Raw genomic sequence first — 23702 nt, 5'->3', positions numbered from 1 at the left:
CGTTTCTAGAGACGACATCTTGACAGCGTTTAAGTCAGTCAATCTGGCCGTGGATTTCTTGTGTGATTCCACCCAGATGCAGTTGAAACTGGCCGCCAAAACAATGGCTCTAGTTTCGGCTGCCCGCAGACCACTATGGCTGAAGCCGTGGATCACGGACAACGCGTCCAAATTTAATCTATGTGGGCTCCCCTTCGAGCCGGATAGGCTGTTCGGGTCCGAATTGTACAAAATCATGGAGGGACTCTCCGACAAGAAAGGGAAGAGTCTCCCCCAGCAGCCCTTTTCGGGAATGCCCCAGACAGGATAAAAAAGGCGGAGACCGTTCAGGGCAGCAGGCTAAGTGCAGAGATTGGGGGGGGGGGGCCGTCTCGTAGATTCTCAAGACGCTCCCGCAAATCCACCAGGGAGGCGAAACCCTCCTGACTATGGGCCTCCCCGAGGCTCTTGGATAAGCCCTGCTACCCCCGCAGTATCTCCACTAGACTTTCCCGTACCCCTCCCCAAAATTCCCGTGGGGGGCCGTCTCTCCCACTTCAAAGTCTTTTGGGCCCAGCAGATTGCAGACCCCTGGGTTCAGGATATAATTTCTGCCGGTTACCGGGTAGATCTCATCTCCCCCCCCCCCCCCCCAGAGAGATTCATCGCCACGCGAAACTTCGGGTCTGCCAAACAAAAGATCCTAGAGTCTTATATTCAGGACTATTTCTCCAAGGGAGCCCTGGAGGAGGTGCCGGCAGGGGAGAGAGGCCTAGGGATTTATTCTCCAGTGTTCCTGGTTCCCAAGAAGACGGGAGATCTCCGGATGATCATTGACTTGAGATTCCTCAATCGATTTATAAGGAAAACCAGGTTTCGTATGGAAACCATAAGGTCAGTCAGCCATATCCTGAACTCTGGGGACGTCATGGCTACTCTGGACCTCAAGGATGCGTACCTTCACATCCCGATCCATTCCACTTCCCGGAAGTTCCTCAGGATCGCGGTCCAGATTTTAGGGGTTCGCAGGCACTTTCAGTTCGCCGCACTTCCCTTCAGAATCTCTTCTGCCCCCCTTATCTTCACCAAGGTGGTGGTGTCGGTGGTGGCAGCTTTGAGACTTCAAGGACTGACTATTATTCCCTATCTGGATGATTGGCTTTTCATAGCCTCTTCAGTTCCGATCCTTACCCACCATCTTCAGATCGCAATCTCCTTTCTCCTCCCCTGGGCTGGATCATCAACTGGCAAAAGTCGAATATGAGCCCATCGACTTCAATCCATTATCTAGGATTCGTGGTCGACTCTGTGGAGATGTCTCTCCGGTTGACTCTAGAAAGGAGAGCGCGGATTCAGGACCTGGCAAAGGTCCTTTATGTCCCTCGTCGAGTCTCCATCCGGACTCTCATGAAGATGCTGGGGCTCATGTCAGCGGCTGCGGACGCAGTCCCTTGGGCACTATGGCACCTCCATCCTCTTCAGTCGGACGTCTTACGCTTATGGAACGGCAGCCCTGCGGGGCTAGATTCCCTGTACTCCCTGTCCGGTCAAACCCGGAATTCCCTCAGATGGTGGGTTCGGCTACCAGCAGGGAAGTCTATGACCCAACCAGCTTAGCTCATATTGACTACGGACGCGTCCCTTGTAGGCTGGGGCGCTCACCTAGACGGATCCCCAGTACAGGGATCTTGGTCTCCCCTGGAGCGGCGTCTCTCCTCCAATCTTCGCGAGATGCGAGCTATCCGGCTAGCCCTCCTTCACTTCGCCCCTCAGATCCGGGGCAAAGCTGTGAAAGTCCAGTCAGACAATATGACTGCTGTTCTCTATATCAACAAGCAGGGAGGCACAAGATCATTGCCCCTTCTTTCAGAGATCGGGGTAATTCTTCGGTGGGCAGAGTCAAACCTTTCCCATCTATCTGCCACTCATATTCGAGGCTCCCTCAATATGATAGCGGACCACCTAAGTCGAGGATTACCGACCATGGAGTGGTCTCTGCACCCGGAGATCTTCAGGCAGTTAGTTCACAGATGGGGTATGCCAGAGGTGGATCTCATGGCAACCAAGTTCAACGCCAAGGTTCTGAGGTTCTGTTCCCTTTACAGGGAAGACAACCCCCTGGCGATAGATGCTCTGTTGATACCGTGGAGGTTCAGGCTGGCTTACATCTTCCCTCCGTTTTCCATGATACCAAGGGTATTGACGAAAATCCATCAGGATCAGGCCTCGGTAATAGCCATCATACCGTTCTGGCCCAAGAGATCCTGGTTTACCCAGCTCATTCAGATGAGTCGGGGACAATACTGGAGACTCCCCCCGGAGCAGACCCTGGTGTCGTGGGACACTCACCTCTGCCCAGATCTGCACAGGTTCAACCTGACAGCCTGGAGGTTGATCAGTCCCTTCCCAACATAGAAGGGCTTTCCGAGTCGGTTCTGAGAACTTTGTCGCATTCCCGAGCAGAGTCTACGAAGAAGGCCTACTCCAGGATCATGAGAATCTTCATGTCATGGTGTGATTCCAAACAGGTGGCGTCTGCAGATCCGCCCCTTTCTGCGATATTACAATTTCTTCAAGATGGATTAGATAAAGGTCTTTCTCCAGCTACCTTGAAGGTACAGATTTGTGCCATCTCGGCCCGTCTTAACAGGCCACATTCTCGGGACCCACTCATCAAACGCTTCCTTAAGGGAGCTGAAAGACTAAAGCCTACTATACTGAAACCTATTCCCCAGTGGGATCTTTCAGTAGTGCTCAGGGGGCTAGCATCTCTCCCCTTCGAGCCATTGGAGGAGGTGGGATTTAGATTTTTGACTTTAAAGATGGTTTTTCTTCTGGCTGTAGCTTCAGTCAAAAGAATCTCTGAATTGCAGGCCTTTTCCGCAATTCCCCCTTATATCATTTTTCTGCAGGACAGAGTACTCCTGAAGTTTTTACCCTACTTCAGGCCGAAGGTCCCAACCTTCCAAAATATCAACCAGGTAATCTCTTTACCAGTTTTGTTTTCAGCCTCCTCCTCGGATACTCCAGCTAGAGACCCGCTGGACATTTCTAGATGCCTCCAGGTCTATGTGGATAGATCCAGAGAGTTCAGGATAGACGAGAATCTCCTCATCCTGTTCGCCGGTAAGTCTAAAGGCCGTAAAGCGTCTAAAGCTACCATTAGTCGCTGGATTAAGGAAGCCATCAGGGAGGCCTTCGTCTTCCAATCCCTAGATCCTCCGGAGTTTGTGAGAGCCCATTCTACTAGGGCTGTCTCCACCTCTGTTGCGGGGAGAAGACTTCTCCCCTTAGAGTTGATCTGTAAGGCGGCTTCCTGGAGTTCTGAGTCAACCTTCATCTCCCATTATAGGATAGATGCTAGGATGGCAGAGTTTTCGGCCTTTGGGCAGACAGTTCTTAGTTCTGCCAGGCATGAGGACCCTCCCTAGGGGATTCTTCTTGCTATCTCCCCATCTGTGCTGCTGGTAGGACGTAAGGGAATCGTTAATTTCTAACGATAATTTGTTTTCCCTTAGTCCTAACAGCAGCACACAAATATCCCACCCTAAGTACATTATGCTTGTTAAAAACACGGTGGGCTGGGGTACGATCTCCTCCCTTTCAGGGAGCTGAAGATCGTTTATTGGTTCTTGGGCTCATTAAAAATTCCGCCGGTTCTACCAGTCCACAGGGGCAGTTTACCCCATCTGTGCTGCTGTTAGGACTAAGGGAAAATAAATTATCGTTAGAAATTAACGATTGAAACTTGATTTAGCATGCCTTCATTCCAGAATTCTGGCTTCAAAAAGTCACAAAATAGGGTTTTTGCTACCTTTTGCACTTGCTTGCATTCTTACACCCCTAATTCCAGTTTTGGAACATATGTGGAAAAATTTGTGTGGTTAGCTCACAAAGATCATTCCAAATTTATCAATGAGACTTTTTTTTTAATTCACAAAAATTTGCATCTAGTAGGAGGGTGGAGTAATAAAATGAGTAGTTTTTTCTACACAAAAGTTAGGTTTAGGCCTCTTTTACACTACCGTATGGCTATTTCAGTGTTTTGCGGGACATTTTTCACAGATCCGTTGTTCGTTTTTTTTGTTTCTGTTGTGTTTCCGTTTCGGTTCCGTTTTTTCCATATGGCATATACAGTATACAGTAATTACATAGAACAAATTGGGCTGGGCATAACATTTTCAATAGATAGTTCCGAAAAAAACTGAATGGATACGGAAGACATACGGATGCATTTCCGTATGCATTCAGTTTTTTTTTGTGGACTCATTGACTTTAATGGAGCCACGGAACATGATTTGCGGCCAAATATAGGATATGTTCTATCTTTGCACAGAACGGAGATACGGAAACACAATGCATGCGGAGTACATTCCGTTTTTTTGCGGACCCATTGAAATGAATGGTTCCGTATATACGCAAAAAACGGCCCGCAAAACGGAAAAAAAAGGTAGTGTGAAAGAGGCCTTAAGGATAAGACAAATTTATTAAGCAACATGCAACCTTTGATAAATGTGGCATAAAGAAACCAACAAAGACTCAAGCAAAACTGACTTCAAATATTCCCCTCATGATGGATTTCCCTCAATCGATATAGAATTTGGCTGGACAAGACAGTACAACGAGAGAAAAGTGGGCCTTTTCTGGCCACTTACATTACAACCTGTCTGGGGGTGGGAACAGTGTATGTGCCAGGGAAGGGGCAGAAAACTAGACCATTTTAAAAATAGGCAACTGTCATAGAGCAGAATAACATTTTGGTGAAGGTGCAGAACTGCACCACATTACCAGAACCACAAGACAATTTTTACAGACAGCTGGCTTGAGCTATTAATTAATGCCTGCTGAATTCGATTTAGGTGAAGGTGGAGAAGTGCACCACATTTGGAGAATGACAAGACACATTTTATGGACAGCTGGCCAGTAAATGCCTCCTGATTTAAATTGTGGTTAAGGTGCGGAGCTACACCACAGTAGCAACAACTTAGTGGTATGGCAACAACAGCACCGCCAGAAATTTGGCTGAGAGAAGGTTCCGCTGCTCACAAGCTAATTTCCGGTCACCAATAGCTTTCTTGTAACCACACATTCCATTATGGATGTCTCACAATGGAGCATACTTATTTGTGGATGCAGCCTAGATGCCACAAAAGAAGACTTGGAGAAAGAGGACAGACTTGTTATGATTTGGAATGCTGGCCATATCTATTTTTCCACTGAATCCAATGATGCCACCTCATGTGCTGCAATAGAGGCCTGGTACCTATGTTTGTGTTTGAATGCCCATGGCTTATTTTGATCCTGAAAATCTTGCACATGACAGTGGTTTTATGTGCCAACCTTGTGGAGAAAAAAAAATGGAAGATACTCGCAAAGAGCTAGTGGCAGCTGAGCTTGACATAGATCTGTCATGTTTTGAGCCTGCACCCACTGTATCAGTGGTATCATCACTTCTTCAGCTGACCACATTAGAAGCAGATCTGGCCCTGACAGTTTATTTTGGAGGTTTTGGCAGCATGTTGCTTCTGCTCTTTATTGTCATCGTGGCCACCACCCTCCTCCTATGATTTTATCACCTCCTCAGCATCTCGATCCAGCTCTCAGGTCCTGTCCAACACATAACCATCACCATAGTCCTCCCACCACTTTTAACAGACTGATACCCTATCTTGGTGGCTTACTTGGCTCCTCTGCCAATTCCCTTCTCTGTAGTTGCTCCAAGTGCCCCTGTTAGCACAGCTACTACTGCTCTTATTGCCACCACTGTGGCTATGTGGCTACAAATGCCACTACTGTCGCCAATCACCACCATTAACAAAGCTATGAATTTGGGTCCCCCGCCTCTCTCTCCTGGGTCTGCCTTGAATGTTTGTCATAACACGTAGTGCATTGTAGCCTCTTACGAAAAAAAGAAGCAATTACATAGAACAAATTGGGCTGGGCATAACATTTTCAATAGATAGTTCCGAAAAAAACTGAATGGATACGGAAGACATACGGATGCATTTCCGTATGCATTCAGGTTTTTTTGTGGACTCATTGACTTTAATGGAGCCACGGAACATGATTTGCGGCCAAATATAGGATATGTTCTATCTTTGCACAGAACGGAGATACGGAAACACAATGCATGCGGAGTACATTCCTTTTTTTTGCGGACCCATTGAAATGAATGGTTCCGTATATACGCAAAAAACGGCCCGCAAAACGGAAACAAAAGGTAGTGTGAAAGAGGCCTTAAGGATAAGACAAATTTATTAAGCAACATGCAACCTTTGATAAATGTGGCATAAAGAAACCAACAAAGACTCAAGCAAAACTGACTTCAAATATTCCCCTCATGATGGATTTCCCTCAATCGACATAGAATTTGGCTGGACAAGACAGTACAACGAGAGAAAAGTGGGCCTTTTCTGGCCACTTACATTACAACCTGTCTGGGGGTGGGAACAGTGTATGTGCCAGGGAAGGGGCAGAAAACTGGACCATTTTAAAAATAGGCAACTGTCATAGAGCAGAATAACATTTTGGTGAAGGTGCAGAACTGCACCACATTACCAGAACCACAAGACAATTTTTACAGACAGCTGGCTTGAGCTATTAATTAATGCCTGCTGAATTTGATTTAGGTGAAGGTGGAGAAGTGCACCACATTTGGAGAATGACAAGACACATTTTATGGACAGCTGGCCAGTAAATGCCTCCTGATTTAAATTGTGGTTAAGGTACGGAGCTGCACCACAGTAGCCATGACTTAGTGGTATGGCAACAACAGCACCGCAAGAAATTTGGCTGAGAGAAAGTTCCGCTGCTCACAAGCTCATTTCTGGTCACCAATAGCTTTCTTGTAACCACACATTCCATTATGGATGTCTCGCGATGGAGCATACTTATTTGTGGATGCAGCCTAGATGCCACAAAAGAAGACTTGGAGAAAGAGGACAGACTTGTTATGATTTGGAATGCTGGCCATATCTATTTTTCCACTGAATCCAATGATACCACCTCATGTGCTGCAATAGGCCTGGTACCTATGTTTGTGTTTGAATGCCCATGGCTTATTTTGATCCTGAAAATCTTGCACATGACAGTGGTTTTATGGGCCAACCTTGTGGAGAAAGAAAAATGGAAGATACTCGCAAAGAGCTAGTGGCAGCAGAGCTTGACCTAGATCTAGCATGTTTTGAGCATGCACCCACTGTATCAGTGGTATCATCACTTCTTGAGCTGACCACATTAAAAGCAGATCTTGCCCTGACAGTTTATTTTGGAGGTTTTTGCAGCATGTTGCGTCTGCTCTTTATTGTCACTGCGGCCACCACCCTCCTCCTATAATTTTATCACCTCCTCAGCATCTCGATCCAGCTCTCAGGTCCTGTCCAACACATAACCATCGTCATAGTCCTCCCACCACTTTTAACAGACTGATACCCTATCTTGGTGGCTTACTTGGCTCCTCTGCCAATTCCCTTCTCTGTAGTTGCTCCAAGTGCCCCTGTTAGCACAGCTACTACTGCTCTTATTGCCACCACTGTGGCTATGTGGCTACAAGTGCCACTACTATCGCCAATCACCACCATTAACAAAGCTATGAATTTGGGTCCCCCGCCTCTGCCTCCTGGGTCTGCTTTGAATGTTTGTCATAACACGTAGTGCATTGTAACCTCTTACGAAAAAAAGAAGGCAGCCACTAGGAGAGGGTAGTGAAAACTGAGATTATGCAAATGAAAGGCTTCTCTGGGGCCACAAAGAGGAGCAGAAGGGATGTGCTGAGCCCTGGCCCAAAGGCACGGTATCAAACTCAGATGTGACATCGACATCATTCTGCTGTGACTGGCAGGATAAGTAACTAACATGTTAAATCAGTATAAAAAGTAGACATTCACAATTTTCATTAAAGGGGTATTCCCATCAACAGTTTTCATACTTACCTGAGGCGAGCGCGATGTTCACTTCCTAGATTCGGCTGGGCGGGCTCAGTCAGCTTGATTGAGGTCTTCTCCCAGCCGGGCCATGGGCTGTCTTCAATGCCTGTATATAGTAGAGAGCTGGCGTGCGTGTTCGCAGCTCTCTACTATACTGGCCAGGAAGAAGTCATCATGGTGCATGCGCGTTCAGGACATTGCGCGGCCCGGCCGGGAGAAAATATTCAGTCTTCTGCGCAAGCGCAGCCACGGGATTTGACAGGCGAGAGGTGGCCGTAACTAGGGGAGACAAAAGACAACAATTAGGTAAGAGGGGACTTATTTTCTCAAAAAGGGTGGGAATTAGGTAATAAAATGTATCTACAAAATTGATCACTGTCAAATCATTAACAGATTTAACAGGGATCATTGTGATGGGAATACCCCCTGTGGGAGATTATCTCGTGGGGATCACCTTTTTCTGAAACAGACAGTCCATAAGCAGGCAGTATCCTTGAAAATCTGGCTGGTTTCCAGGTTTATTTAGGCAAAAAGGTTTGTACAGCAGAAAACAAACAAAACATAAAGTAAATCCTTGTCGTCCGGCACTAAGCTGTACAGTCGTGTCCTGACTATACGGTGTGGGGCTGCTCCCCAACACCGCCAACACAAATGGTAAAGCAAATTTTTTGCTTTTCTTGCATCCAAACATAGCTCTCTCTTCAGCAACACAGGTTACAGTCCTGAGACTCAGCACATGACTGCCCTGTTGTGCTCTCTTCCGGTTTATTTAAAGTCCACCTAGAGGTGAACTCCAGTGGACCACAATCTCTGGACCGGAACCAAGCCTGCCACAGGGGCTGGAAAAACCCGGGCCGGATTCCGGTTCAGTCCCTGACAACAGAGCGCATGCGAGGTGAAACATACCTATCATCCACCACCTCGCCTCGCATACCGTTGCTGTTAACTCTCAAGATGAGATCCAAAGAGCTGTCACTATCAGTGAAGCAAGCCATCATTAGGCTGAAAAAAAAAAAAAAAAAACCCATCAGAGAGATAGCAAAAACATTATGCATTGCCAAAACAACTGTTTGGAACATTCTTAAAAAGAAGGAATGCACCGGTGAGCTCAGCAACACCAAAAGACACGGAAGACCATGGAAAACAACTGTGGTGGATGACAGAGGAATTATTTCCCTGGTGAAGAAAACACCCTTCACAACAGTTGGCCAGATCAAGAACTCTCCAGGAGGTAGGTGTATGTGTGTCAAAGTCAACAATTAAGAGAAGACTTCACCAGAGTGAATACAGAGGGTTCACCACAAGATGTAAACCATTGGTGAGCCTCAAAAACAGGAAGGCTAGATTAGAGTTTGCCAAACAACATCTAAAAAATCCTTTAAATTTCTCAAACAGCATCCTATGGACAGATGAGAGCAAGATCAACTTGTAGTAGATTGATGGGATGAGAAGAGTATGGAGAAGGAAAGGAACTGCTCTTGATCCTAAGCATACCACCTCATCAGTGAAGCATGGTGGTGGTAGTGTCATGTCGTGGGCATGTATGGCTGCCAATGGAACTGGTTCTCTTGTATTTATTGATGATGTGACTGCTGACAAAAGCAGCAGGATGAATTCTGAAGTGTTTCGGGCAATATTAATATGCTCATATTCAGCCAACTGCTTTAGAACTCATTGGACAGCGCTTCACAATGCAGATGGACAATGACCCAAAGCATACTGCAAAAGCAACCAAAGAGTTTTTTTTAAGGGAAAGAAGTGGAATTTTATGCAATGACCAAGTCAATCACCTTACCTGAATCCGAATGAGCATGCATTTCACTTGCTGAAGACAAAACTGAATGGAAAATGCCCCAAGAACAAGCAGGAACTGATTGATGTAGAGGCCTGGCAGAGCATCACCAGGGATGAAACCCAGCGTCTGGTGATGTCTATGCGTTCCAGACTTCAGGCTGTAATTGACTGCAAAGGATTTGCAACCAAGTATTAAAAAGTGAAAGTTTGATTTATGATTATTATTCTGTCCCATTACTTTTGGTGGGGGGCCCATATGCAAACTGTTGTAATTCCTACACCGTTCACCTGATTTGGATGTAAATACCTTCAAATTAAAGCTGACTGTCTGCAGTTAAAGCACATCTTGTTTGTTTAATTTTAAATCCATTGTGGTGGTGTATAGAGCCAAAAATGTTAGAATTGTGTCGATGTCCCAATATGTATGGACCTGACTGTAAGTATCTAGGCACAGGGTGTACACTTTTCTTTAGGCCAGTGATGGTTCACCAAATATTCAAAACACACACATATTCTATAAATTCATTCTTTATTGTTTAATATACAGTATATACAGGGAGTGCAGAATTATTAGGCAAGTTGTATTTTTGAGGATTAATTTTATTATTGAACAACAACCATGTTCTCAATGAACCCAAAAAACTCATTAATATCAAAGCTGAATATTTTTGGAAGTAGTTTTTAGTTTGTTTTTAGTTTTAGCTATTTTAAGGGGATATCTGTGTGTGCAGGTGACTATTACTGTGCATAATTATTCGGCAACATTCACAAATATACATTTCTGACATTCAAAAACAAAACAAAAACAAATCAGTGACCAATATAGCCACCTTTCTTTGCAAGGACACTCAAAAGCCTGCCATCCATGGATTCTGTCAGTGTTTTGATCTGTTCACCATCAACATTGCGTGCAGCAGCAACCACAGCCTCCCAGACACTGTTCAGAGAGGTGTACTGTTTTCCCTCCTTGTAAATCTCACATTTGATGATGGACCACAGGTTCTCAATGGGGTTCAGATCAGGTGAACAATGAGGCCATGTCATTAGATTTTCTTCTTTTATACCCTTTCTTGCCAGCCACGCTGTGGAGTACTTGGACGCGTGTGATGGAGCATTGTCCTGCATGAAAATCATGTTTTTCTTGAAGGATGCAGACTTCTTCCTGTACCACTGCTTGAAGAAGGTGTCTTCCAGAAACTGGCAGTAGGACTGGGAGTTGAGCTTGACTCCATCCTCAACCCGAAAAGGCCCCACAAGCTCATCTTTGATGATACCAGCCCAAACCAGTACTCCACCTCCACCTTGCTGGCGTCTGAGTCGGACTGGAGCTCTCTGCCCTTTACCAATCCAGCCACGGGCCCATCCATATGGCCCATCAAGACTCACTCTCATTTCATCAGTCCATAAAACCTTAGAAAAATCAGTCTTGAGATATTTCTTGGCCCAGTCTTGACGTTTCAGCTTGTGTGTCTTGTTCAGTGGTGGTCGTCTTTCAGCCTTTCTTACCTTGGCCATGTCTCTGAGTATTGCACACCTTGTGCTTTTGGGCACTCCAGTGATGTTGCAGCTCTGAAATATGGCCAAACTGGTGGCAAGTGACATCTTGGCAGCTGCACGCTTGACTTTTCTCAGTTCATGGGCAGTTATTTTGCGCCTTGGTTTTTCCACACGCTTCTTGCGACCCTGTTGACTATTTTGAATGAAACGCTTGATTGTTCGATGATCACGCTTCAGAAGCTTTGCAATTTTAAGAGTGCTGCATCCCTCTGCAAGATATCTCACTATTTTTGACTTTTCTGAGCCTGTCAAGTCCTTCTTTTGACCCATTTTGCCAAAGGAAAGGAAGTTGCCTAATAATTATGCACACCTGATATAGGGTGTTGATGTCATTAGACCACACCCCTTCTCATTACAGAGATGCACATCACCTAATATGCTTAATTGGTAGTAGGCTTTTGAGCCTATACAGCTTGGAGTAAGACAACATGCATAAAGAGGATGATGTGGTCAAAATACTCATTTGCCTAATAATTCTGCACTCCCTGTATATATATATATATATATATATATATATATATATATATATATATGAAAAGAAGAAGTAGGATTGCACTCCGAAATAGTGATAAAAAGCAAACTGAAGTTTATTCACCCATATTATGGCAAGACTTGCGACGTTTCGGCTCACAAGAGCCTTTCTCAAGGTCTTTTCCCTTGAGAAAGGCTCTTGTGAGCCGAAACGTCGCAAGACTTGCCATAATATGGGTGAATAAACTTCAGTTTGCTTTTTATCACTATTTCGGAGTGCAGTCCTACTTCTTCTTTTCCTATACTACTGGGGATTGCCGCTACCCTACTTTGGACCGTGCACCCACGCTCTGGCTGGTGCTCCCACTGGACTTTTTTTCTCTCTCTCTCTCTCTCTCTCTCTCTCTCTATATATATATATATATATATATATATATATATATACAAAAAAAGGCCAAGGCCACACTCAAAATCCATATCAAACAGTGGGTGATTTATTAACCCATGTGTTAGCAGCAACGTTTCAGCTCACTCCATGGAGCCTTTGTCAAGCCATACTACAAAGTGCAAACTCAAGTGCTTATATAGCATACATGATTAACAAGGCGTTTAAACAATTATTAATAATCAATATCCACAAAAACAGTGTTAAAATCCATAGAAAAATTGTATACATACAGAGTACATAATTTTATAACCCATATAAGCAAACAATAAGTCATAAAGTGCAATGTGCCGGTATTATATACATAAATTCATGTGTTTACAGTACATATCATAAAGGACCCTTCATTAACCAATATCGCATCACAGGTGTACATGATTGTGTATGTTAAAAACAAATTGCTCAATAATCAAAAGATCTCACGAGCAGCTTGAGACGGCAGGACCTGGTCGGTGTCCGAGACATTGTATTGCGCAGGCGTGGAGTATTTCTCATCCCGCTAGAGTATCATATCACATAGAGCACATAGGCGCCTACAATCAAGATGGCGACATAGCACTAAATATCAACTGAGCATTCTCCGGCCCATAACAAGGTGAATTTAGTCTGCCGATCACATAATTCCTTCACATGACCGCCATTCGCACACAAACAATGCATTCTGCAATATTTCTTTGGTATTTACTGAAGGAAGGGGGTCAAACAATAGTATGAATCGGGCTAGTGGCATCCCGCCATCATCACCCACTAGAGCTTGCTCCCGTAACCTTACATATCAATAATTCAGGTGATGAACTCACCATGTGCAACACATCACAGTCCACTTATCCTTAACAGTCAAATACTCATTCAGGGTGCAAGGAGTCCTCCCCAGGGGTCACCTGTCTGGGGACAACGTGTAATTTCGGGGTTATGGGGCAACGTTGTTGCCGTGAAACGACTCCGCATCCGTGTCCCTATCCTTAATCACTCAGTCACAGCATCCAACATTTGCAGACTGTATAATATCTTATGGGTACAGTGAACACAGGTACATGTCCTCCAAAAGGGTGTCAATGTCCACTGTGACAAAGGCCCCCAAATTATTGTGCATAGTCTTATTCATGATTGTGGTGTCATATGTTCCATTCCAATTACATACATACATCATTATAAAAAAAGCTGAAAAACTAAAGTTGTCCAAGGCCACCTGTCTGGTCCTGCTATCTTATAGCTTTCAAGGAGATAATTCATTGTTGTAAATATTTGTATATCCATCTGTATAAAAACAAAAATAAATTATTAGAATAAATCAAATAATTGCACATGTATAAAACCTATACGAGAGAACGATCAGGAGACAGAATTCAGCAAAATAAAGGGGAGGGAAAGGACAAGGAAGGAAAAGGGGAAAGAAAAGGGGAAGGGGGGAGGGGGGAGACGGGGAAGTAAAATGGAAAAAAGAGGCCTCAATGTTAAATTTAGGGTACTATGAACATCTCTCACATTTTTCCATTTTCCTTCATAGATGTTGAGATAAGGTTATGGATATGTAAGCATCCCCTTTGGGAGACTTTTAACAGCAGGTAACCTTTACAGCAGTATATGACAATAGGTGTTTTTTTTCATGTTTTACGCTCTATACAGCACATACCGTACATACATATATTGTATGTTTATTACACCTATCTGAGTGTCACAATTTACTGAGCTGCCTGGTGGCAATATATATGGAAGTATGCTTAGGTAAGTCCAAGTAATTTATTATAACTTCAGCTCTGCTATTATAAAAGGGTGATAATTATTTGATTTTGACTAGCACAGCTGATCATCTGTAGTCTGGACTTACCTGTTATTAGTGGCTGTACAATAGTGCTATGGATATTGTGCACAGATCTTTTAAACATTGTCCTGTCGCCAGTGGGAGGGGGGGGGGGGGGGAACTATTTTTGCTGAAGTATTGTCCTGTAGTCACTGCCAATAAATGTAATCTGTCCACAATTATGTGTGTATATATATATATATATATATATATATATATATTATTTTTTTAAACAATAAAGAATGAATCTATAGCATATGTGTGTGGTTGTAGATTTGGTGAATCATTGTATACTGGCACACATATTAAGCTACTGGTGTTTTGCTAATATCAGTGTTTTTAGGCCAGTGATGGGCAAACTGCGGATCTCCAGCTATTGTAAAACTACAAATCCCATCATGGCCTGCTGTAGGCTGATAGCTGTAGGCAGACTGGGCATACTGGGAGTTGTAGTTTTATAACAGCTGGAGAGCCGCAGTTTGCCCATCCCTGCTTTAGGCTATGCAGTGCAGCCAACAGGGGGCTTCCCCCTAATGGCAGGAAAACTCCCTGCTCCTTTATTGAACAGGTTGCTGTACTTACAGTACATGTCCATAAAATCCAGTTTGGGATATAGAGCTCATTACACAGATGATCAATCTGCTTAATTGTGTATTCAGGCACTGAAGGCAAACTCCTGAGCACATATGCCATGGAGACAAGCTATATTAACCCCTTAGTGACCACCAGTATGCTTTACAGAAGTCACTAAGAGGCTTTGAGCTGGGTTGCCCTTTTCTACTGCAGCCCAGTCTAGGCCCTGCACTGTCACTTGCTCTAATGGCCCAAACTGGAAGAAGCTACAATCTGGGCCATTTAACCAGAGGATTGGAACATGGCGCAGGAAGCTGTAGGGGTGAAAATGGTAATCATCACTTCTTTTGATTCAACACATTTATTGTTGCCGGCAAAATTTTTATTGAACTTGGACAACCCCTTTAAAGGTTTTTTTAAATTTGTCTGATGCAGCGTGGCTTACCAGGGCAGTGGTGTAGCCTACCACAAAGTGTGGATTGGAACATGCCAATGTGCACCCAAAATGTGTCAAATTAGTTCTGCAAAATTCAGTTATGGAGTAAGCTAATAGGTGGTAAAGGTGAGCCATTCATCAGCTCACATAAATGGGAAAAACAAGTGGATTTTTAGGTCATCAAGTCTAAGATTACGCTGTCTCAAAATAACACAAGAATAGTAAAGCTACCCAAATGTATTTATAAAGAACATCAGCTTTACTTTACTCTGTTCTTCTCTATAGACAAATGGGCAGCCTCTTGAAATGCTGGTGGATGTTGGCTGTGGGACTGGACGCTACACTTTACCTCTAGCTCCTCACTTCAAAAATGTCCTGGGAATAGACATGAGTGAATCCCAAATAAATTTGGCTAAACAAAGTACATCCGCAAACAACAATGTGTCGTACATGTGAGTACTGTGCTGGAATTACTAGTTCTGCTAATATAATGAGGATTTGATGGCCTCAGTCACCCTGGGAATCTCTCTTCTGTCTATAGGGTGGCTTCAGCGGAGAAGATACCTGTGAAGAATGATTCTGTGGACCTGGTGCATGCTGGACTTGCTGCACATTGGTTCACAATAGACAAGTTTCTAAATGAGTCAGTTCGAGTACTGAAAACAAATGGATGCCTGGCTTTACATGCTGTATCTCCGGACATTGAGCTTGAATACAAGGATTTGTCACGTGATCTGAACGCAGTAATGTCAAAGGTAACATGCTGATGAATATTAGTGATAATGCAGATACAATGTATACATTTTTATTGTGTATAGTAGAATTCTGCTGTGTTGCATTTGCATACAAACTGAGGTTTTTTAGGCCCACCAGAGAAATTGATTCTGAAGGACCAAGCTCCATCTATACAGAACAGATGCACATCCATGTTTAACTCCAATCTATGTTATTATAGATTGTACATTTCTTTATTATTTATTATTACTATTATTATTATTATTATTAAAGTGCCATTTATTCCATGGCGCTGTACATATAAAAAAAGGGGTGCACATACAGTGGATATAAAGAGTCTACACACCCCTGTTAAAATGTCAGGTTTCTGTGCTGTAAAAAAAATGAGACAAAGATAAATCATTTCAGAACTTTTTCAACCTTTAATGTGACATTATAAACTGTACAACTCAATTGAAAAACAAACTCTTTTTAGGTGGAGGGAAGAAAACAAAAAACACTAAAATAATGTGGTTGCATAAGTGTGCACACCCTCTTATAACTGGGGATGTAGCTGTATTCAGAATTAAGCAATCACATTCAAAATCATGTTAAAAAGGAGTCAGCATACACCGGCCATCATGTAAAGTGCATCTGATTAACCCCAAATAAAGTTCAGTGACTCTAGTTGGTCTTTCCTAAAATTTTCTTAGTTGCATCCCACAGCAAAAGCCATGGTCCACAGAGAGCTTCCAAAGCATCAAAGGGATCTCATTGTTAAAAGGTATCAGTCAGGAGAAGGGTACAAAAGAATTTCCAAGGCATTAGATATGCCATGGAACAGAGTGAAGACAGTCATCATCAAGTGGAGAAAATATGGCACAACAGTGACATTACCAAGAACTGGACGCCCCTCCAAAATTGATGAAAAGATGAGAAGAAAACTGGTCTGGGAGGCTACCAAGAGGCCTATAGCAACATTAAAGGAGCTGCAGGAATATCTGGCAAGTACTGGCTGTGTGGTACATGTGACAACAATCTCCCGTATTCTTCATATGTCTGGGCTATGGGGTAGAGTGGCAAGACGAAAGCCTTTTCTTACGAAGAAAAACCTACAAGCCAGGCTACATTTTGTAAAAACACATCTGAAGTCTGCCAAAAGCATGTGGGAAAAGGTGTTATGGTCTGATGAAACCAAGGTTGAACTTTTTGGTCATAATTCCAAAAGATATGTTTGGCGCAAAAACAACACTGCACATCACCAAAAGAGCACCATACCCACAGTGAAGCATGGTAGTGGCAGCATCATGCCAAGGTGCTGTTCTTCTTCAGCTGGAACTGGGGCCTTAGTTAAGCTAGAGGGAATTATGAACAGTTCCAAATTCCAGTCAATATTGGCACAAAACCTTCAGGTTTCTGCTAGGAAGCTGAACATGAAGAGGAACTTCATCTTTCAGCATGACAACGACCCAAAGCATACCTCCAAATCAACAAAGGAATGGCTTCACCAGAAGAAGATTAAAGTTTTGGAATGGCCCAGCCAGAGCCCAGACCTGAATCCGATTGAAAATCTGTGGGGTGATCTGAAGAGGGCTGTGCCCAAGAGATGCCCTCGCAATCTGACAGATTTGGAGTGTTTTTGCAAAGAAGAGTGGGCAAATCTTGTCAAGTCAAAACGTGCCATGCTGATAGACTCATACCAAAAAATACTGAGTGCTGTCATAAAATCAAAAGGTGCTTCAACAAAGTATTCGTTTAAGGGTGTGCACATTTATGCAAACATATTATTTTATTTTTATATTTTTTCTTCCCTCTACCTAAAAGATTTCAGTTTGTTTTTCAATTGAGTTGTACAGTTTATAGGTCACATTAAAGGTGGAAAAAGTTCTGAAATGATTTATCTTTGTCTGATTTTTTTATCACAGATATCTGACATGTTAACAGGGGTGTGTGGACTTTTTATATCCACTGTACATACAGGGGTGCACCTAGCCTTTCTGCTGCCTGAGCCGAAAAAACTGAAACGGCACCCCCCATGCCAATTTCTTAACCTAACCCCTTTGCCACAATGAAAGCACTCATTGCCCATGGCCCTTCTGCTGCCCCCCTCTTGCCCCTTCCTGATGCTGCCTGAGGCGATTGCCTAACCTGGCCTCGTTGGTGGTGCACCCCTGCATACTTAATACAGACAATTGCACTAAACACGAACAAGACGAGTTGCAAACTGGTACAGAAGGAGAGAGGGCCCTGCCCGCGAAGGCTTACAATCTTTATTAATAAGGTCTAACAGGTAATTTGTGGATCAACGCATAAGAAACAGACAGAAGTAGCATGAATGGCTCCAAAGTCAGTTACAATGAGATTTTCTTGTATTGTAGTTTAAGAGACCTGTTATATTATTGTATTATGTTATATTATTTTTGTTTTTATGGCAAGTGCGGGATACGTTGTTCCAGTATTTTGATGAAACCACAGGGCACATGCTTTGTCAGTACCAAAATATATATGAGGCTATTCCACTAAAAGACAAGGAATTGTAAGTTTTAACATATTTAAAAGGGTATTCCGGTTGTTTGAAGTTCTCCTTTAGCCACAGGATAGGGAATAACTATTAGATCAGTTCAGGTCTGACCGCTGGGACCCAACCGATTACGAGAATGGGGACCCTGTACCCCTTGCAGCCCTCCTGAAATGAAGCGGACACTCGCACATGCATATGGCTACTCCATTAATTTCTATGGGAGTTCCAGAGATATCCGAGTGCAGCGCTAGAAATGAATGGAGCGGCCGCATGCATATCAGTGGGGATGCAGGGGGTTCGTAGACTCTGTTCTCTTGATCTGGTAGGACCCCTACCAATCTAATAGTTAACACAATCAAACAAACGTCAAACAATCGGAATACCCATTTAATGTCTTTTTCTCCACTTGTGCACATAGGTTTCTGAATCCTGCCCCTTACTCTTGGAAATCTCTTTTGAGCTTCCACAATCATTGTTCTCTAGTTATACAAAACCTGAATTCTGAAAGGAAATAATCATGAATGGTGAAAAAAATCATGTAATATAAAATAATTATTAGCAAGCAAAGTGAAAGTAATTTTATGAAACTGGTGTAAAGTGGATCTGGCTTAAATGCCCATAGAAACCAATCCAGTTCCTCCTTTCGTTTTCTAAAGGAGCTATCAAAAATGAAAGGTGGAATCTGATTAGTTGCTATGGGTAACTAAGCCCGTCTTATGGGGCGAAAAAAAAAGGTATATATGTGGCAACAATTAATCTAGAGTGCTATAGCGACCTATGAAGGTGGATACATTTAAACAGCCAACAAAGTGTGTTATAAGTATAATATCCATCCAGATTACTGAACAACATGGTTAACAGAGTGAGAAACCAATGGTACTATAAACAACACGCCAAGATCAAAGTAACTTTAACAAGCTTCTATTTTGTATTTTTTTATCTTCATGAATTTTTATGCAAGAGCTCCGCATTTAAAGGGACCAGATACAAAATGAACTTTTATTTATAGGTATTTTTATATGTATGTATAGTTTATGTATTTTATTTTATGATATGTAATGGCTAAATTAAATGCAAATTACTGTGAGCCAGCCAATTTTCATTTTTTATTTGGGCGTATACTTACACTGAGAGGTGGACAGTGGGCTGGGCTCCAGGCTAGCTGGTGAGCGACCCCCAATTGTTAAATTGTGTCAATAATTAAACAGTTCTATTTTTTAAACCCGTTCGCTGGCACGTGCAGCATGCATCATGGCCGGCAGATCTCTGCTGTTTCAAACAGCAGAGACCTGCTGTTAATTACCGTGACTGGCAATAATGCTGATCACCGTAATCAAAGACTTTAGATGCCGTGATCAAGCTTGCGCTTCCAGGCTTCCTACCGATATTCCCTGGGGCCAATGGGGATGTCAGTAGTTGCTTTGAATGCTGTGAATCTCGCTGACGAGACCCACAGTATTCATACTGCAATTCTTATTTTGGCCACCAGATGGCAGGCCAACATAAGAAATGTGCAATTGGCAGTAATAAACTCATTTTAAAAATACATGATGATTCAAAAAAAAATAATAATAGATTTTATAGGCTCATATATGAGCTTAAAAATCATTAGAAAAATAAAAAAATATAAAAAAATATATAAAATTAGAAACAAAAAATCAAATTACCCCCCTTCCGTGTAATAAAAAAAGAAATACATAATTGACAAAAAAAATATTAACATCACGGGTATCACTGTGACTGAAAACACTTGTACTAATCAAATATAAAAATATTTTTCCAATACTGCGAATGGCGTAACAGAAAAAAGGGTCAAAATTAGAGTTGAGCGAACACCTGGATGTTCGGGTTCGAGAAGTTCGGCCAAACTTCCCGGAAATGTTTTCGTCCTGAACCCCATTGAAGTCAATGGGGACCCGAACTTTTCGGCACTAAAAAGGCTGTAAAACAGCCCAGGAAAAGGCTAGAGAGCTGCAAAAGGCAGCAAAATGTAGTTAAATCCCCTGCAAACAAATGTGGATAGGGAAATGAATTAAAATAAAGATGAAATAAATAAAAATTAACCAATATCAATTGGAGAGAGGTCCCATAGCAGAGAATCTGGCTTCACGTCACCCACCACTGGAACAGTCCATTGTCATATATTTAGGCCCCGGCACCCAGGCAGAGGAGAGAGGTCCCATAGCAGAGATTCAGGCTTCATGTCATAGCAGAGAATCATGCTTCACATCACCCAACACTGGAACAGGCCACTGTCAGATATTTTTAGACCCCGGCACCCAGACAGAGGAGAGGTTCATTCAACTTTGGGTTGCCCTGCAATATAATGGTAAAATGAAAATAAAAATAGGATTGAATGAGGAAGTGCCCTGGAGTATAATAATATATGGTTAAGGGGAGGTAATTAATGTCTAATCTGCACAAGGGATGGACAGGCCCTGTGGGATCCATGCCTGGTTCATTTTTATGAACGTCAGCTTGTCCACATTGGCTGTAGACAGGCGGCTGCGTTTGTCTGTAATGACACCCCCTGCCGTGCTGAATAGGGGAAGGGCTAGGTGGATGCCCTTGGGAAACCCTGCCAGCGGAGTCTTCAAACAGCATAAGAGACTGCTGCCGCGCTCTGGCCACGTGGACAATTTGGAGACCCAGAAGTTGAATGGGGCCGAACCATCAGTCAGTACGTGGAGGGGTGTGCACACGTACTGTTCCACCATGTTAGTGAAATGTTGCCTCCTGCTAACACGTTCCGTATCAGGTGGTGGTTTAGCTGTGGCGTGTTGACAAAACTTTTCCACATCTCTGCCATGCTAACCCTGCCCTCAGAGGAGCTGGCCGTGACACAGTTGGCGACCTCTTGCTCCTCCTCTGCCTTGGGCTTCTACTTGTTCCCCTGTGACATTTGGGAATGCTCTCAGTAGCGCGTCTACCAAGGTGCGCTTGTACTCGCGCATCTTCCTATCACGCTCCAGTGCAGGAAGTAAGGTGGGCACATTGTCTTTGTACCATGGATCCAGAAGGGTGGCAACCCAGTAGTCCGCACACGTTAAAATGTGGGCAACTCTGCTGTCGTTGCGCAGGCACTGCAGCATGTAGTCGCTCATGTGTGCCAGGCTGCCCAGAGGTAAGGACAAGCTGTCCTCTGTGGGAGGTGTATCGTCATCGTCCTGCGTTTCCCCCCAGCGACGCACCAGTGATGGGCCCGAGCTGCGTTGGGTGCCACCCCGCTGTGAACATGCTTCATCCTCATCCTCCTCCATCTCCTCCTCATCCTTGCCCTCCTCGTCCTCCAGTAGTGGGCCCTGGCTGGCCACATTTGTACCCGGCCTCACTTCGAAGAGACTGGCCTGAAAGTGCAAAAAATGACCCCTCTTCCTCCTCCTCCTGGGCCACCTCCTCTTCCATCATCGCCCTAAGTGTTTTCTCAAGGAGACATAGAAGTGGTATTGTAACGCTGATAACGGCGTCATCGCCACTGGGCATGTTGGTGGAGTACTCGAAACAGCGTAACAGGGCACACAGGTCTCGCATGGAGGCCCAGTCATTGGTGGTGAAGTGGTGCTGTTCCGCAGTGCGACTGACCCATGCGTGCTGCAGCTGAAACTCCACTATGGCCTGCTGCTGCTCACACAGTCTGTCCAGCATGTGCAAGGTGGAGTTCCACCTGGTGGGCATGTCGCATATGAGGCGGTTAGCAGGAAGGCCGAAGTTGCACTGTAGCGCAGACAGGCGAGCAGCGGCAGGATGTGAACGCCGGTAGCGCGAACAGACGGCCCGCACTTTATGCAGCAGCTCTGACATGTCAGGGTAGTTGTGAATGAACTTCTGCACCACAAAATTCAGCACATGCGCCAGGCAAGGGATGTGCGTCAAACCGGCTAGTCCCAGAGCTGCAATGAGATTTCGCCCAGAATCGCACACCACCAGGCCGTGCTTGAGGCTCACCGGCAGCAACCACTCGTCGGTCTGTTGTTCTATACCCCGCCACAACTCCTGTGCGGTGTGGGGCCTGTCCCCCAAACATATGAGTTTCAGAATGGCCTGCTGACGTTTACCCTGGGCTGTGCTGAAGTTGGTGGTGAAGGTGTGTGGCTGACTGGATGTGCAGGTGGAAGAAGAGGAGGAGGAAGCCGAGTAGGAGGAGGAGGCAACAGGAGGCAAAGAATGTTGCCCTGCGATCCTTGGCGGCGGAAGGACCTGCGCCAAACAGCTCTCCGCCTGGGGCCCAGCCGCCCACTACATTTACCCAGTGTGCAGTTAGGGAGATATAGCGTCCCTGGCCGTGCTTACTGGTCCACGTATCTGTGGTTAGGTGGACCTTGCCACAGATGGCGTTGCGCAGTGCACACTTGATTTTATCGGATACTTGGTTGTGCAGGGAAGGCACGGCTCTCTTGGAGAAGTAGTGGCGGTTGGGAACAACATACTGTGGGACAGCAAGCGACATGATCTGTTTGAAGCTGTCTGTGTCCACCAGCCTGAATGACAGCATTTCATAGGCCAGTAGTTTAGAAATGCTGGCATTCAGGGCCAGGGATCGAGGGTGGCTAGGTGGAAATTTACGCTTTCTCTCAAATGTTTGAGATGGAGAGCTGAACGCTGCCGTGTGACATGGTTGAGATGCTTGGTGACGGAGGTGGTGGTGTTGGTGGTACATCCCCTGTTTGCTGGGCAGCAGGTGCCAACGTTCCTCCAGAGGCGGAGGAAGAGGCCGAGGCGGCAGCAGCAGAAGAGGCCGAGGCGGCAGCAGCAGAAGAGGTAGCAGGGGGAGCCTGAGTGACTTCCTTGTTTTTAAGGTGTTTACTCCACTGCAGTTCATGCTTTGCATGCAGGTGCCTGGTCATGCAGTATGTGCTAAGGTTCAGAACGTTAATGCCTCGCTTCAGGCTCTGATGGCACAGCGTGCAAACCACTCGGGTCTTGTCGTCAGCACATTGTTTGAAGAAGTGCCATGCCAGGGAACTCCTTGAAGCTGCCTTTGGGGTGCTCGGTCCCAGTATCGGTGGTCAGTAGCAGGCGGAGTCTCTTGGCGGCGGTTGTTCTGCTTTTGCCCATTGCTCCCTCTTTTGCTACGCTGTTGGCTTGGTCTCACTACTGCCTCTTCCTCCAAACTCTGAAAGTCAGTGGCACGACCTTCAGTCCATGTGGGGTCTGGGACCTCATCGTCCCCTGCATCGTCTTCCACCCAGTCTTGATCCCTGACCTCCTGTTCAGTCTGCACACTGCAGAAAGACGCAGCAGTTGGCACCTGTGTTTCGTCATCATCAGAGACGTGCTGAGGTGGTATTCCCATGTCCTCATCATCAGGAAACATAAGTGGTTGTGCGTCAGTGCATTCTATGCCTTCCACCGCTGGGGAAGGGCTAGGTGGATGCCCTTGGGAAACCCTGCCAGCGGAGTCTTCAAACAGCATAAGAGACTGCTGCATAACTTGAGGCTCAGACAGTTTCCCTGGTATGCATGACAGACTGATGGGCTTGGTTTTC

General features: G+C 44.6%; 1 protein-coding gene across 1 annotated transcript in view; it reads left to right on the top strand.

Annotated features, from left to right (window-relative positions):
- LOC122945071 (probable S-adenosylmethionine-dependent methyltransferase CRG1) overlaps positions 1–23702 on the top strand; it is a 93725-nt gene that overhangs the window by 43833 nt on the left and 26190 nt on the right. Inside the window, exons 4-6 of the mRNA XM_044303908.1 lie at positions 15267–15433; positions 15523–15736; positions 18131–18231. Coding sequence (XP_044159843.1) covers positions 15267–15433; positions 15523–15736; positions 18131–18231 — 482 coding nt within the window. The remainder of the gene's footprint in view (positions 1–15266; positions 15434–15522; positions 15737–18130; positions 18232–23702) is intronic.

This window comes from Bufo gargarizans, chromosome 8 (genome assembly GCF_014858855.1).
Source record: "Bufo gargarizans isolate SCDJY-AF-19 chromosome 8, ASM1485885v1, whole genome shotgun sequence".
In the NCBI taxonomy this organism is placed as follows: domain Eukaryota; kingdom Metazoa; phylum Chordata; class Amphibia; order Anura; family Bufonidae; genus Bufo; species Bufo gargarizans.
This window is presented reverse-complemented; position numbering and strand designations above follow the sequence as displayed.